Source organism: Haliotis cracherodii, unplaced genomic scaffold (genome assembly GCF_022045235.1).
Source record: "Haliotis cracherodii isolate W230 unplaced genomic scaffold, xgHalCrac1.p SCAF_6, whole genome shotgun sequence".
NCBI lineage: Eukaryota > Metazoa > Mollusca > Gastropoda > Lepetellida > Haliotidae > Haliotis > Haliotis cracherodii.
The window spans coordinates 66,887,842-66,906,212 of record NW_027266319.1 but is presented as its reverse complement, the minus strand read 5'-3'; the positions used below and the strand labels follow the sequence as shown (position 1 = coordinate 66,906,212).

Below are 18,371 nucleotides of genomic sequence, written 5' to 3'. Positions count from 1 at the left end.
CGTCATTCCATTGTTTGAAAGCTCCATTATTTTTCAGGATAAAACTCCAGCTGTTGCTTGGCTAGTGGGATTGGACTTGAGGACGCTCAGCATGTGTTGGTAGGTGTTGGAAGAAAACTACATTTCTGTCGAATGTAACTCTAATGATGTACATTATTTTATCAAGAACTAATTCATTATACAAAAGTAATAAACACTCATGACCACAAAACTTTATTGTTGACTTTCCGAAAAAGATCAAATATTTCTTTTTCGTGGCCATTCGTGATTATCCATAGTAAATCTATTTTATTATGGCATAAAGATTTCGCTTTTAAACCGATTCAAATGAGGCGTTGAATGATATATATATATATATATATATATATACTGCAAGGCAAAAGAACGTACATGATAGAAAATTTGATTTGACAAAAAATTACAAATGCTATCAAAACGTTACAAGGCTGAAAAATGTCGAAAACACAACCCCGTTGGTTTGGATCATGCACGTGCAGCAGTGAAAAATTGCTGAAGATTTTTCGGGTACCATTAAAATGCACTTCCAGAAACAGTATAAAATGCCCGATGCTTGTTGAAGGAGCCGAAACAACATACGCTTTAGATGTTAGACCCACCTTGGCCCCCACAACCCCCCACTAGTTGAAGGAGTCAACAACACTCACTGTAGATACTAGACCCACCTTGGCCCCCACAACCCCCCACTAGTTGAAGGAGCCGACAACACTCACTGTAGATACTAGACCCAACTTGGCCCCCACAACCCCCCACTAGTTGAAGGAGCCGACAACACTCACTGTAGATACTAGACCCAACTTGGCCCCCACAACCCCACACTAGTTGAAGGAGCCGACAACACTCACTGTAGATACTAGACCCAACTTGGCCCCCACAACCCCCCACTAGTTGAAGGAGCCGACAACACTCACTGTAGATACTAGACCCACCTTGGCCCCCACAACCCCCCACTAGTTGAAGGAGCCGACAACACTCACTGTAGATACTAGACCCAACTTGGCCCCCACAACCCCACACTAGTTGAAGGAGCCGACAACACTCACTGTAGATACTAGACCCACATTGACCCCCACAACCACACGCTAGTTGAAGGAGCCGACAACACTCACTGTAGATACTAGACCCACCTTGGCCCCCACAACCCAAGGCTAGCTGAAGGAGCCGACAACACTCACTGTAGATACTAGACCCACCTTGACCCCCACAACCCCACGCTAGTTGAAGGAGCCGACATCACTCACTGTAGATACTAGACCCACCTTGACCCCCACAATCGCACGCTAGTTGAAGGGTCCCACAACACTCACTGTAGATACTAGACCCACCTTGACCCCCACAACCCCACAACCCCACGCTAGTTGAAGGAGCCGACAACGCACAGTGTAGATACTAGACCCACCTTGGCCCCCACAACCCCACGCTAGTTGAAGGAGCCGACAACATCAATAATGCTCAGAAAGTCCCAAATCCTCACCAGCCACTGGAATCTCTGTTTGTTTCAGCTTGGTGTGGATCAGCGTGTTGGCAGTCAGTTTTACAGGTATGTCTATCTCAGCAGTTGAGTTGGTCATTGGGGAACCATCTCTAGTTATGCAAGGTGAACACAGATGTTTGGTAGAATGGTAACGGTGAACACAGATGTTTGGTAGAGTAGTAACGGTGAACACTGATGTTTGGTAGAGTGGTAACGGTGAACACAGATGTTTGGTAGAATGGTAACGGTGAACACAGATGTTTGGTAGAGTGGTAACGGTGAACAAAGTTGTTTGGTAGAGCGGTAACGTTGAACACAGATGTTTGGTAGAGCGGTAAAGGTGAACACTGATGTTTGGTAGAGTAGTATCGGTAAACACAGATGTTTGATAGAGTGGTAACGGTGAACACAGATTGTGGGTAGAGCGGTAACGGTGAACACAGATGTTTGGTAGAGTGGTAACGGTGAACACAGATGTTTGGTAGAGTGGTAACTGTGAACACAGATGTTTGGTAGAATGGTAACGGTGAACACTGATGTTTGGTAGAGTGGTAACAGTGAACACAGATGTTTGGTAGAGCGGTAACGGTGAACACAGATGTTTGGTACAGCGGTAACGGTGAACACTGATGTTTGGTAGAGTGGTAACGGTGAACACTGATGTTTGGTAGAGCGGTAAATGTGAACACTGATGTTTGGTAGAGTAATAACGGTAAACACAGATGTTTGATAGAGTGGTAACTGTGAACACAGATGTTGGGTAGAGCGGTAGCGGCGAATACAGATCTTGGGTAGAGCGGTAACGTTGAACACTGATGTTTGGTAGAGCGGTAACGGTGAACACTGATGGTTGGTAGAGTGGTAACGGTGAACACAGATGTTTGGTAGAGCGGTAACAGCGAACACAGATGTTTGGTAGAGTGGTAACAGTGAACACAGATGTTTGGTAGAGCGATAACGGTGAGCACATATGTTGGGTAGAGCGGTAACGGTGAACACTCATATTTGGTAAAATGGTAACGTTGAGCACAGATGCTTGGTAGAGTGGTAACGGTGAGCACAGATGCTTGCTAGAATAGTAACAGCGAACATAGATGTTTGGTAGAGTGGTAACAGTGAACATGGATGTATGGTAGAGCGGTAACGGTGAGCACAGATGCTTGCTAGAATAGTAACATCGAACATAGATGTTTGGTAGAGTGGTAACAGTGAACGCAGATGTTTGATAGAGCGGTAACGGTGAGCACAGATGTTGGGTAGAGCGGTAACGGTGAACACAGATGTTTGTTAGAACTGTAACAGTGAACACAGATGTTTGTGAGAGCTGTAACAGTGAACACTCATATTTGGTAAAATGGTGACGGTGAACACTGATGTTTGGTAGAGTAGTAACAGTGAACACAGATGTTTGGTAGAGCGGTAACGGTGAACACAGATGTTTGGTAGAGCGCTAACGGTGAGCACAGATGTTTGGTAGAGTGTAACAATGAACATATATGTTTGGTAGAGCGATGACGGTGAACACAGATGTTTGGTAGAGCGGTAACGGTGAACACAGATGTTTGTTAGAGCTGTAACAGTGAACACTCATATTTTGTAAAATGGTGACGGTGAACACTGATGTTTGGTTATGTTGTGACGGTGAACAAACAACAAACAAACAACACAGAAGATGTACTCGCTTTTTCTACTTTCTTCAGGTGTGTTCGGGGAAGTCCCTCATCGGCTGAGGTATGTACTGGCGTTGTAGCTCGCCCGTTTCGTGGACAGTTAACACCAGAGATCTGGATCACCCTCTCTCAGCCAGCATCTATGTACAAAGGACTCATTGTCGGGTAGCCTAGTTGTTGTGTCCCCCGCCGGGATATTGCTGGAATAGTGCTAAAAGCGGCCTAAAACTATACTCACTCACTCATTGTACTCTTGACTATATGACGCATATATTGAAGTTAGTGAGTGAGTGATTTTATTTTAACGTCGGTTTGTACAATATTTCAGTTATATCACGAATTATCAGCTTGATGAGGAAGGAAAGCCCTAAGCGATGCGGGTCTTAGAAACCTTCTTGAAGGTTTCCCTTGAAAGGGAAGGATGCTGACAAATATAGAAACAAAAAGAGCGAATCTTGGCGTGAATCACGACCATAGGATTCTGGCAGTGCGAATGCAAAATTACATGTTTACCTCAAAACAATTGTGTATACAGTAGTTAAAAACTGCAAAACAATTGGTTAGTTGTGGGTAACCATGGAGACAAGCTACAACCCGTCACCGCAAGGCAACATATTCAGAAAACATTTTGAAGAACAAACAAATAATCGTTATGTAAATATAAATCTAAATCAAAATATTTTCCCGACTATAGATCGGGATTTTTCACACGAAAATCCGTAAGCCAAGAAATTAAAGTCTGACTTGTAAATGTCTTGATCCGAGAGCTGTGTACCCGTGAAGACCCAGGGTAGAATAGGTCTTCAGCAACCCATGCTTGCCGTAAAAGGCGACTATGCTTGTCGTATGAGGCGACTATCGGGATCGGGTGGTCAGACTCGATGACTTGGTTGATACATGTCATCGTATTCCAATTGCATGGATCGATGCTCATGATGTCAGTCACTGAATTGTCTGGTCCAGACTCGATTATTTACAGACCGCCGACATATAGCTGGAATATTGCTGAGTGAGGCGTTAAACAACAAACAAACAAACAAAAGCTGTTGTTTGTTGATCACTATGTTCTTTTACACATGATGGAGTAATGGATGCGCAAGAACGAGTCCTTGGGGCAGTTGTACAGCGATTTAGCACTTAGGTGATCATAACTGCCATACCTTAATATAGACTTACGACAGTCGTAGAGCTAAAGTTGTCTTGTACAACGACACCCTGATCTATCTAGCCATCAATGACACTATACTCATGTATTTTCACGATCAGCCCTGAGGACCGCGAGACGCTGCTCCGCCTGGGGTCCCCCCGAGCGTCCCTCCCCGCGGGCTTCAAATACAAGTATGTGGGTAGCGGAGGGGTCATCAAGAACACCACATCCTCCGGCCACTGGTTGGAGGTCGCCGCGAGTCCCAAAACTACCGAAACTGGGCACTATGAGGTAATATAACACCAGGTGTCTGAACCATGGCACTATGAGGTAATATAACACCAGGGGGTCTGAACCTTGGCATTATGATGTAATATGGCACATGTGTCTGAACTTCGGGACAATTAGGTGATATAAAACCAGGTGTCTGAACCCTGGCACCATGATGTAATTTAACACCGGGTGTCTGAACTAGGCACTATAAGGTAATATGACACAGGTGTCTGAACCCTGACATTATGCGGTAATATAACACCGGGTGTCTGAACCTTGGCATTGTGAGGTAATATAACACCAGGTGTCTGAACCTTGACACTATGCGGTAATATAACACCGGGTGTCTGAAGCTTGGCACTATGAGGTAATATGACACATGTGTCTGAACCTTGACACTATGAGGTAATATAACACCGGGTGTCTGAACCTTGGCACTATGAGGTAATATGACACAGGTGTCTGAACCTTGGCACTATGAGGTAATATGACACAGGTGTCTGAACCTTGGCACTATGAGGTAATATGACACAGGTGTCTGAACCTTGGCACTATGAGGTAATATGACACATGTGTCTGAACCTTGACACTATGCGGTAATATAACACCGGGTGTCTGAACCTTGACACTATGAGGTAATATGACACAGGTGTCTGAACCTTGACACTATGAGGTAATATAACGCCATGGGTCTTAACCTTGGAACTATGAGGTAATATAACACCGGGTGTCCGAACCTTGAAACTATGGGGTAATAGAACACCGGGTGTCTGAACCTTGGCACTATGAGGTTACACGACACAGGTGTCTGAACCTTGACACTATGAGGTAATATGACACAGGTGTCTGAACCTTGGCACTATGAGGTAATATGACACATGTGTCTGAACCTTGACACTATGAGGTAATATGAAACAGGTGTCTGAACCTTGACACTATGGGGTAATATAACACCGGGTGTCTGAACCTTGACACTATGATGTAATATAACACCGGGTGTCTGAACCTTGGCTCTATGAGGTAATATGACACAGGTGTCTGAACCTTGGCACTATGAGGTAATATAACCCCGGGTGTCTGAACCTTGGCTCTATGAGGTAATATAACATCGGGTGTCCGAACCTTGACACTGTGAGGTAATATAACACCGGGTGTCTGAACCTTGGCACTATGAGGTTACACGACACAGGTGTCTGAACCTTGACACTATAAGGTAATATAACACCAGGTGTCTGAACCTTGGCACTATGAGGTTACACAACACAGGTGTCTTAACCTTGGCACTAAGAGGTAATATGACACAGGTGTCAGACCTTTGGCACTATAAGGTAATTTAACACCGGGTGTGTGAACCTTGACACTATAAGGAAAAATGACACAGGTGTCTGAACCTTGACACTATAAGGTAATATGACACAGGTGTCTGAACCATGACACTATGAGGTAATATGACACAGGTGTCTGAACCTTGACACTATGAGGTAATATGACACAGGTGTCTGAACCTTGACACCAAAAGGTAATATGACACAGTTGTCAGAACTTTGGCACTATAAGGTAATTCAACGCCGGGTGTCTGGACCAGGTACCATGAGGTAATTTAACACCGGGTGTCTGAACCTTGACACTATGAGGTAATATGGCACCGTATGTCCAAAACTGGTCACTGTTAGGTAATATGACATCCAAGATGAGCCCAGACCTTTCCCCCATTGCACACGTCTGGGACATGACAGGGGGACGTGTGCCGTCCACTGTGACTGAACTTGGCGAGGCGCTGCACGAGGAGTGGGACAGAATCCCTCAAATCGCCACTAAGAGACTCACAACCAGTACGCCACGTCGAGTGAATGAATTTTTGACAAATCGTGGCGGTGTCAAGCACGACTGATTGAGAAACGTCAACTTTGAAATTTCCCACCATCCTTCAAAATCGTTGGCGCTCATAACATCTGCCATACTTCACTACCGGTTGTAACGTGTTCCCAATTCGTTCATTATTACCATACAACTATTACTAGAAACTAACGTCTCTTACAATTCAGGATATTTTAAGTTATTTCCGAGTATCCCTTCTTTCTTAAGAGTATTAATACTCAACAACAAAGTTCCTGTGACACCAATATTTGAGTGTATTTTTCAAACAAGTAAAGTTTGGTTTTCAGTATTGTAGTACATGTATGGAATCAAGTCACAAAAACGCAACTGCTACATAAATGCATGCATTCCATGCAAAAGTTGACTTTTATGCATGCCCCATGCATTTCACTACCCAAGAATGGGTATAAAAACATGTAAGTTAACGGGATTCCATATGCATTGTTAAGCATCGTGCTGACAACAACCACTCAGAAAAACAACAAAATTACGCAAGTATTCAACAGTATGAAATGCCACGCCTGTCCGACAATGAGCGACTGCGAGCCATTGGCATGCTTGAAGCAGGATCGAGTCAACGTGATGTTGCAAGACAATTTAACGTTCACAGAAACACCATTTGGTGTTTATGGCAACGTTGGCAACAGACGAATGCAGTCAGAGACCATCCTCGGAGTGACAGGCCACGCGTAACCAATAGTCGACAAGACAACTGGATTCGAACAACACACCTACGAAATCGATTCCAGCCAGCAACAGTGACTGCAAGAAGCATCCCTGGCATTTGACGAATATCTTCACAAACCGTACGTCGTCGCCTCAGATGTGCAGGGATTGTCGCCAGACGTCCCATTTTGACAGGAAACCACCGTCAAGCACGTCTACAGTGCTGTAGACAGCGTCTACGCTGGACGGCCATGCAGTGGGGACAAGTTCTATTCGCTGACAAGTCTCGTTTTCACCTCAGCCACAGCGATGGACGGATTCGAGTGTACCGACGTCGAGGTGAATGTTACACCAATCATTGTGTCATGGGAGAAGATCGTTTCGGGGGCGGCAGCGTTATGATATGGGGTGGGATTACAGCAAGACAGAGGACCCGTTTGATAGTGGTAGAGGGAAATCTCATTTGACAGCGCTACCCCGACGAGATCATCAGCCCTGTTGTTCTACTATTTTTGCGTCGTCATGGCCCAGGCATTACCTTTCAACATGACAACGCCCAACCTCATATTGCTCGACTTGTTCAGGATTCTCTTCAACAAAACAACGTGAATGTCACCCTCTTGCCTGCTCGCTCCCCTGATCTCTCACCAATCGAGCACATGTGGGATAAGATGGATCAACGCCTTCGACGTCAACCACGTGTTCCACAGACACTCCAAGAACTTCGAAACATGCTCCAGCAGATATGGACAGATATCCCACAGGACTTTGTGCGACGCCTGGTCCATTTTATGAGACGAAGATGTGTTGCTTGCATCGCAACCAGAGGTGGACACACACGCTATTGATTTGTAAATTGATATTTTTGCATGTTCATGTGTTTTTGTTTTTTATGAAATCACGCAGTCAGTATGGCAAATTAAACCATTTGAACACTTACAGGAGTCTTTTATCTGTTGCAAACCGAAATTGTTTCAGATTTGGTAAAAAACATAACGTTGCATTAAATCTTATTCAATGTCACAGGAACTTCTGTTGTTCAGTGTATGTAAATATTACATTTCCACGTAGGCGGCACTGATCGTGAGTAAAATGACACGCCACATGCCCTCGGCAGTATTCTCCAAGCTCTCCGCGGGTGGGTCTGTGGGGGTGTTCACACGGACAGAGACACTCGCCATCTACCCGGAATACTATGGACTGAAGGACACGCCCGCCTGTCATGGTAACCCCTTTAAATTCATAGAATAATCTTTCGAAACCTAACGCCAAATACAGCCTACTTTAATGCTAACTTTTAAATCTGGAATTATATTTAAAAGTTTAATTTTACGAGTTGAAGTAGTTTGGTAACTCTGTGCTTCCTTTTTGTTGTTGTTTTTTCTGTTTTACTGATCTGCCATAGAGTGAGTGAGTGATATTGGTGTAAGGTCGCTCTAGGTAGTATTAAAATAACATGCCGGCTGAATATGGAAGGAAACGTCACTGCGTTATCACAATGGAGAAACCCATTGATAGACCACTGACCAATCGCAGGCCGAATCCGTGCTTCTCACGTCATCAGCGGATCCTGAAACGGCTAAGGGCAGCAACACAGCGTCTCATACCACAGTACAAGCCGGTCTGCCGTAGAACAGTTACCTGGGTTTCTCCTAATATCCGCAATTAGTGACCTCTGAGCCTTGAGTGTTATTAACCGTTATTGCTGCTTTAAAATTTACAGGAAGCTGCGCCGGACATTGTTCTGCTTCCTGTACGTTTGACGGCCGGAAGTGGAGCACCGTTTCTGGAGCCGGCGGAGCGAGGGCCGTAGTCCTTGACGACAACGTGATGTGTACGTCACGTGATCCCCATAATCACCATGAGAACATACTGGTTCACGAGTTCACCCATACCATCCACCACCATGGCCTTGATTCCCAACACTCCATGGAGGTATTGATTCCTACCACTATTCACTTGTATTGATTCCCATCACTATACATAGGTATTGATTCCCACCACTATTGACAGGTATTGATTCCCACCACTATTCACAGCTATTGTATTGATTCCCACCACTATACACAGGTATTGATTCCCATCACTATACACAGGTATTGATTCCCACCACTATACACAGGTATTGATTCCCACCACTATACAAAGGTATTGATTCCCACCACTATTCACAGGTATTGATTCCAACCACTATACACAGGTATTGATTCCCATCAGTATACACAGGTATTGACTCCCATCACTATACACAAGTATTGATTCCCACCACTATTCACAGGTATTGATTCCCACCACTATTTACAGGTATTGTATTGATTCCCACCACTATTTACAGGTATTGTATTGATTGCCACCACTATACACAGGTATTGATTCCCACGACTATACACAAGTATTGATTCCCATCACTATACACAGGTATTGATTCCCACGACTATACACAGGTATTGACCCCCATCACAATACACAAGTATTGATTCCCACGACTGTACACAGGTATTGACTCCCATCACTATACACGGGTATTGATTCTCATCACTATTCACAAGTATTGATTCATCCCACTATTCACATGTATTGATTCCTACCACTATTCACAGGTATTGATTCCCACCACTATACACAGGTATTGATTCCCACCACTATACACAGGTATTGATTCCCATCACTATACACAGGTATTGATCCCCACCACTATACACAGGTATTGATTCCCACCACTATACACAGGTATTGATTCCAAAAACCATACACATGTATTGATTCCCACCACTATACACAGGTATTGATTCCCACCACTATACACAGGTATTGATTCCCACCACTATACACAGGTATTGATTCCAAAAACCATACACATGTATTGATTCCCACCACTATACACAGGTATTGATTCCCACCACTATTCACAGGTATTGATTCCCACGACTATACACATGTATTGACTCCCATCACTATACACAGGTATTGATTCTCATTACTATTCACAGGTATTGGTTCCTACCACTATTCACTTGGATTGATTCCTAACACTATTCACAGGTATTGATTCCCATCACTACACACAGGTATTGATTCCCACCGCTATTCACAGGTATTGATTCCCATCACTACACACAAGTATTGATTCACATGACTAAACAGAGGTATTGATTCCCATCACTATACACAGGTATTGATTCCCATCACTATACAGAGGTATTAATTCCGACCACTATACACAGGTATTGATTCCAACCACTATACACAGGCATTGATTCACACCACTATACACAGGTATTGATTCCCATCACTATACACAGGTATTGATTCCCACCACTATACACAGGTATTGATTCCCATCACTATACACAGGTATTGATTCCCACCCCTATTTACATGTATTGATTCCCCAGCACTATACACAAGTATTGATTCACATGACTAAACAGAGGTATTGATTCCCATCACTATACACAGGTATTGATTCCCATCACTATACAGAGGTATTAATTCCGACCACTATACACAGGTATTGATTCCAACCACTATACACAGGCATTGATTCACACCACTATACACAGGTATTGATTCCCATCACTATACACAGGTATTGATTCCCACCCCTATACACAGGTATTGATTCCCACCACTATACACAGGTATTGATTCCCACCACTATACACAGGTATTGATTCCCACCACTGTTCACAGGTATTGATTCCCACGACTATACACAGGTATTGACTCCCATCACTATACACAGGTATTGATTCCCACCCCTATACACAGGTATTGATTCCCACCACTATACACAGGTATTGAATCCCTTCACTATACACAGGTATTGATTCCCACCACTATACACAGGTATTGTTTGCCTCCACTATACACAGGTATTGATTGCCACCACTATACACAGCTATTGATTCCCACCACTATTCACAGGTATTGATTCCCACCACTATTCACAGGTATTGATTCCCAAAACCATACACAGGTATTGATTCCCACCACATTACACAGGTATTGATTCCCACGACTATACAGAGGTATTGACTCCCGTCACTATTCACAGGTATTGATTACCACCACTTTACACAGGTATTGATTCCCATCACTATACACAGGTATTGATTCCAACCACTATACACAGGTATTGATTGCCTCCACTATACACAGGTATTGATTCCCATCACTATACACAGGCATTGTCTTGATTCCCACCTCTATACGCATGTATTGATTCCGATCACTATTCATGGGTATTGATTCCCACCACTAGTCATGTGTATTGATTCCCACCACTATACACAGGTATTGCTTCCCATCACTATACACATGTATTGATTTTCACCCAATCACAGGTATTGCTTCCCACCACTATACACAGGTATTGATTCCCACCCCTATTTACATGTATTGATTCCCCAGCACTATACACAAGTATTGATTCACATGACTAAACAGAGGTATTGATTCCCATCACTATACACAGGTATTGATTCCCATCACTATACAGAGGTATTAATTCCGACCACTATACACAGGTATTGATTCCAACCACTATACACAGGCATTGATTCACACCACTATACACAGGTATTGATTCCCATCACTATACACAGGTATTGATTCCCACCCCTATACACAGGTATTGATTCCCACCACTATACACAGGTATTGATTCCCACCACTATACACAGGTATTGATTCCCACCACTGTTCACAGGTATTGATTCCCACGACTATACACAGGTATTGACTCCCATCACTATACACAGGTATTGATTCCCACCCCTATACACAGGTATTGATTCCCACCACTATACACAGGTATTGAATCCCTTCACTATACACAGGTATTGATTCCCACCACTATACACAGGTATTGTTTGCCTCCACTATACACAGGTATTGATTGCCACCACTATACACAGCTATTGATTCCCACCACTATTCACAGGTATTGATTCCCACCACTATTCACAGGTATTGATTCCCAAAACCATACACAGGTATTGATTCCCACCACATTACACAGGTATTGATTCCCACGACTATACAGAGGTATTGACTCCCGTCACTATTCACAGGTATTGATTACCACCACTTTACACAGGTATTGATTCCCATCACTATACACAGGTATTGATTCCAACCACTATACACAGGTATTGATTGCCTCCACTATACACAGGTATTGATTCCCATCACTATACACAGGCATTGTCTTGATTCCCACCTCTATACGCATGTATTGATTCCGATCACTATTCATGGGTATTGATTCCCACCACTAGTCATGTGTATTGATTCCCACCACTATACACAGGTATTGCTTCCCATCACTATACACATGTATTGATTCCCACCCAATCACAGGTATTGCTTCCCACCACTATACACAGGTATTGACTCCCATCACTATACACAGGTATTGACTCCCATCAGTATACACAGTATTAATTACCACCACTATACACAGGTATTGATTCCCACCACTATACACAGGTATTGATTCCCACCACTATACACAGGTATTGATTCCCACCACTATACACAGGTATTGACTCCCATCAGTATACACAGGTATTAATTACCACCACTATACACAGGTATTGATGGCCGTGTGTCAGATTGATTAGGTGCTAATATGTCTCAAGCTTAATCTATATCTAGTCTCTGAAATGAAATGTTCTACAGAAAACAACAGTTGTTTAATGATAATTTATTAAATATAATATAATTTAATAAAATGAGCCCAGAGGCTTTCTTCATCCAGATACTGCAGTAACCTAAACTTGCAAAATATTATAGACTTGCACGGGCTGTATTGGATATATTTGTTTCAGCGTCTGTATGACAGAATTGTATGATCTTAACTTCGCCCTGATTATGTTTCTGGCCACAAGTTGTCAGCGCCAAAGCCATATCGTGGGTTTCACGAAAGTTGGTTGGTTAGTTGGTTTGTTGTTTAACGCCGCACTCAGCAATATTCCAGCTATATGACGGCGGTCTGTAAATAACCGAGTCTGGACAAGACAATCCAGTGATGGACATCGTGAGCTGCACCTCTTAGAGTTGAACAGCTGAAACAATGTTCTAAGCCGCGTCAAGCGACGCACGCACTCACGCACTCACGCACCCACCTACTCATTCACCATGTTTTGTGTAGGCGTGTATTTTCACCTCCCAGTGGCGTCTTCTCTGAGAAAAAAGGACGTGTAAGAGTTTCCGTGAGCTTGCCACACGGACAGAAGAGCTAATGGTGTAAAAGCATACAGGTATATTATTCCTTCCAACACGAGACCGCCTCCGTGGTCTAGTGGAAGAGCGTCCGCCCAGAGAGCGGGAAAAGATGGTACTTGCTGTTACCCTGTCTGGCGCTCGGCATTAAGGGTTTGAAACAAGGACTGGTCGGCTCGGAGTCAGTATACTGTTTCTGAGTGGGATATTCATGTTAAACTGCGGCTTGGTATCTCAATGTGCTACCACTATAAATCGGCATCCGTCCGGACCAGCAAAAGCACACACACACACGCACACGCACACGCACACACACACACACACACGTGCACGTACGTCGCTATATAAGTGCAATAATCTTGAACACGGCGTTAAACCCCATTTCTCCTCACCTCACCTCACCTCACCTCACCTCACCTCACCTCACCTTCCAACACGAATAATCCAACGACTAGTTACCGAAATAAGCATCATACAACTTAATCATTTGGTGACACATTCAACAAAAATAATAGTTACGTGATAATTTCTTGACTAAACAAATGCAATCCCGGCCAGGTTCTAATTCCATTATGTATTCTATTTTAAAACAACACACCCTCCTCTTCAAAAAAGCTGTGCTCTTAACTACCACATCCCACACAATACACCCCACAACCCTACTACACACACACACACACACACACACACACACACACACACACACACACACACACACCACACAATACACCCCACAACCCTACTACACACACACACACACACACACACACACACACACACACACACACACACACACACACACACACACACACACACCCCACACAATACAACCCACAACCCTACTACACACACACACACACACACACACACACACACACACACACACACCATCCCCACCCTCCTTCCACATCACCACATTCCCCACCCCTCCACCCACCTGCCAACTCAACCAACTATATATTCTGTTGAACTAAAGTTTGCCACGAAGATCACAAATCTGTTTTCGTGAATCCGGCAGGTCATTGCGGCCTACAACCACGCTAAGTACGTGAACCTGTGGGTGCTGTCGGCGTACGCCATGACCAACCGTGAGGAGTACTTCGCGGAGGGCGCAACAGCTTACTTCAACGTCAACCAGGAGGCCAGCGCTGCAGGCATGAACAAGTGAGTGAGTGAGTGAGTGAGTGAGTGAGTGAGTGAGTGAGTGGTCACGGCTTACTTCAACGTCAACCAGGAAGCCAGCGCTGCAGGCATGAACAAGTGAGTGAGTGAGTGAGTGAATGAGTGAGTGAGTGAGTGAGTGAGTGAGTGAGTGAGTGAGTGAGTGAGTGAGTGGTCACGGCTTACTTCAACGTCAACCAAGAGGCCAGCGCTGCAGGCATGAACAAGTGAGTGAGTGAGTGAGTGAGTGAGTGAGTGGTCACGGCTTACTTCAACGTCAACCAAGAGGCCAGCGCTGCAGGCATGATCAAGTGAGTGAGTGAGTGAGTCAGTGAGTCAGTGAGTCAGTCAGTCAGTCAGTCAGTCAGTCAGTCAGTGAGTGAGTGAGTCAGTGAGTGGGCCACGGCATATTTTACCGTCAACCAAGAGGCCAACGCTGGAGGCAAGAACAAGTGTTTGAGTGAGTGAGTGAGTTGGCCAAACAGTAGAAGTAGACTGCAATGATTGATGAAGCCACGTCAAATACTCTTTTGGAGCAAAATAGCCGCCAATGTGAGCTCATTTCTTCATACACACCTGTGTAACTTGTATCGAACATATCTGTGAGATTAATTCCAGACCCGTGATTGGCTAATCCATGGTGATGACCTGAGGTCAGATTATGACGGCCTTCGTTCCTTATCGCACAGTCATTGATAAGTTAGTCGTGCTTCAGTCGAATGTTCACCAACGTCTGTGTTAACCCCCAGGAGGCCAGGGGGCCATGGATGTCCCGCCTCTTCAACCCTCGAATAACATTACTTATAAACCTCAGAGTGTTCATTTGTATTGATCGTTAGGTTTCTTCAAACTTGAGAAAGACCCACATGAGGTTTTACTTGCGTAGAAACCCCGGACTTACTGTGGAAGACCCGGGGACTTGATTTTCATCGTTATTTATAAACCTATTCATTGGGATCGCTATTAAGTAAGAGTCCTGGGTATTTTATTAATATAACTTCCGTTCAGATTGTAACATGTAATGAAATGTAAAATCAAATGACAAATGTTTTCTTTATATTCCCGAGGATCGAACTCGCAACCTTCATATCTGTAGCCCAGTGAGTGTACCACGAGGCTACAGAGGTGTTGATAAGCCTCACTGAATGTCCTTTTCAAGATCCGTACGCCAGCAACAGATATTTTACGCGCGTTTTCTAAGGTTCATGGAAAATATGTTCGAAACATAAAAATGTTGATAAATGTTGATTTTAGTTTCTTTTTTTTCGGTTTATAAGTCAGATAAAACACTTATCCTCGGTTTTGGTTTAAAATGTAAACCCGCCTGGTCGGAAAGATCCAGCTGCGGGCTTTCGGCCCTTAGGATCTTCCCTCCCAGGCGGGTTTACATTTTCAACCAAAACATCGGAACGAGTTTTATCCTACACATCACGCACACTAATACACTTCACCACTTTGAATTCTGTGGGAAATTCCCTCTTCTGTGATATCCTCCACTGTCATTTTAGGCAAATCAAGATTATTGAAAATGTTCTCAGAAACTTAGGTTCATCGGAAGCCTCACTATTTGTATACACTACTAAATCACCCTTCGCGTGTTAGATACCAAGAATTGTAATACAAATTGTATTTGACAGGCACGAGTGCAATAATCTCGTTCTTTCACATCCTAAAATCGTACCCTTTTAGCATCGAATCGATGCATTTGTCTAATCTCATAAACGCAGTGGCGCATTAATACATAACACAACGATCATGAGTACTGCTTACTACCCAGAAATAATGTGACACTACACACTACGTATCTGTGGATTATCAAGGCGATGATATGCTAATACAAACTAGATAAGACAAAAGCACATGAATTGACCAGTTGTATGCCAAGTTTATCATTTTCACCTGCAAGAAATTACAAAATGTTTACGTCCGCATGACATCACTACCGGTGACTACAATTACAAAATAGCTATTGATGTCCCATTGCGATCATGAGAACAGAAAAAACTGCATCGATAACATGATAAAAACGTGCGATATTAAGATGTGTAAGAAGCAGATTACTGCACTCGTGCCTGTCAGATACCATTATCTTACAGCTTTCGCTCGTTAGATCGGTTTTGAAACAACTCGTAAGATAAATGATATCTGATAGACACTCCTGTAGTAATCCCAAGAGGTTTCTTTATCATCGGCCCTTCTCTCCTCTCACACTGAAAAAAACTCTGCTCCTAAGAAAAACAACTGTTGAACATATCAGTCTCATCTGAATACAATTTCTACATGTTCCTGGACCCTTAAAGATCCGGGGTAGATTAGGTCTTCAGGGACCCATGCTTGCCGTAAAAGGCGACTATGCTTGTCGTAGGAGGCGCCTAACGGGATCGGGTGGTCAGGCTCGCTGACTTGGATGATGCATGTCATCGTGTCCCAACTGAGTGGATGTCAATCACTGGATTTTCTGGTCCAGACAGATTATTTACAGACCGCCATCATATAGCTCGAATATTGCTGAGTGCGGCGTTAAATAACAAACAAACGAAGATATCTCATTTTAGTGTATGTCTCCTGAACTTGGTAGGTTCCAGGTACTTCTACGGGTGAGTGAGTGAGTATGGTTTTACGCCGCTTTTAGCAATATTCCAGCAGTATCATGGCGGGGGACACCAGAAATGGGCTTCACACATTTTACCCATGTAGGGAATCGAACGGCGTGACGAGCGAACGCTTTAACCACAAGGCTACCCGACCGCCCCTGGAGGCGGCAGTTGCAATATGTCGATGTTGTAGCGATGACCCTTTTGATTGATACGAAGTGTTTGTTGCATTTTGAGTTGATCTGATATTTGAGAAGGAGATATAAAAAATGGAAGACTTTTCAGATACTAAACCAGGAACGCCGGACGTAGACAACACATCCATTTGAACAAACATTAGAATCAACACCAGAATTCAAAATGGCAATCGCCAAATAGATAGATACTACATATTATCTCTGACTTTCATTTGAAACTTTTGTGAAACGCAATGATGGAGTGCTATTGGTTCGTTAAAATGTTGATCTTTTCCAAACCTATTAATAATTGGATGGTAAATAACTACTTTATTGAAGGGAAGGATTTTTTCATGTCATGTTCACTGCACGTACGACTTTAGGCCCAAATAGATAGAATGCAAAGTGTCACATTATATATGTACAAAGTATCTAAGTAATATTATCAAGTGTCAGGAAGCACCTTAATGCTGAGCGCCAGGGTAACAAAAGTACGATCTTAACGTCTCTTGGTAAGACGCGGCCGGGGATCGGACGCTCTACCATTAGACCACGGTGGCGGTCGCTTATAAGAAATACATGGGAGGTGTTCAATCGTCAATTTTGACTACAGGTGCGACGGGACCCACTACTGCACCAGTGAGACTGCGGCTCGGAACTACCTCAAACTCCACGACAACAGCCTGTACAGCGTCCTCACTTACGTCTTCACCAACAACCATCCCGAGACGCCCAGCCAGCTGGCTGTGTGCCAGAGGAGCTAGGGGTGAACTGGTCAGGGGAGCGAACCTATTACTCGGGCTTCTCGGTGGTTCCAATAGCAAATAAATATCATTGATATGTAAAACGTGTTTTTTTATTTAATTGAGTGAGTTCAAGTAGCGCATCCTGTAGCCAATGTGTCATCTTCCCGAGGCAAGAGAGTTAATTGACTTTAAAGTCCAGTTTTCAACCCTGCCGAACTAGGCTTGAATTCCCGGACTCGATCGTAGCGCCACCAGTGGCTGTTACGAGTTATGTCCCTTCTATGCCTCTCCTATGGACCAATCAGAGTCCACCCCTCGTATCCCTTGCATTTGCTTCAAA

At 43.8% G+C, this 18,371-nt stretch overlaps 1 protein-coding gene across 2 annotated transcripts; it reads left to right on the top strand.

The window, feature by feature from the left end:
- On the top strand, positions 1-18,132 carry LOC139445108 (uncharacterized). 2 transcript variants are annotated; one of them, XM_071226201.1, is made up of 8 exons: positions 1-99; positions 1,521-1,558; positions 3,193-3,223; positions 4,429-4,600; positions 8,198-8,351; positions 8,850-9,061; positions 14,373-14,518; positions 15,583-15,733. In XM_071226201.1, the coding sequence occupies exons 1-8, from the start codon at positions 92-94 to the stop codon at positions 15,617-15,619; spliced, it is 798 nt and encodes a 265-aa protein (XP_071082302.1). In that variant the 5' UTR covers positions 1-91; the 3' UTR covers positions 15,620-15,733. The 2 variants fall into 2 exon arrangements, with proteins under 2 accessions (XP_071082302.1, XP_071082301.1); XM_071226200.1 differs by lacking the exon at positions 15,583-15,733 and adding an exon at positions 17,899-18,132 and having other exon boundaries at positions 5-99.
- The last annotated feature ends 239 nt before the right edge of the window (positions 18,133-18,371 follow it).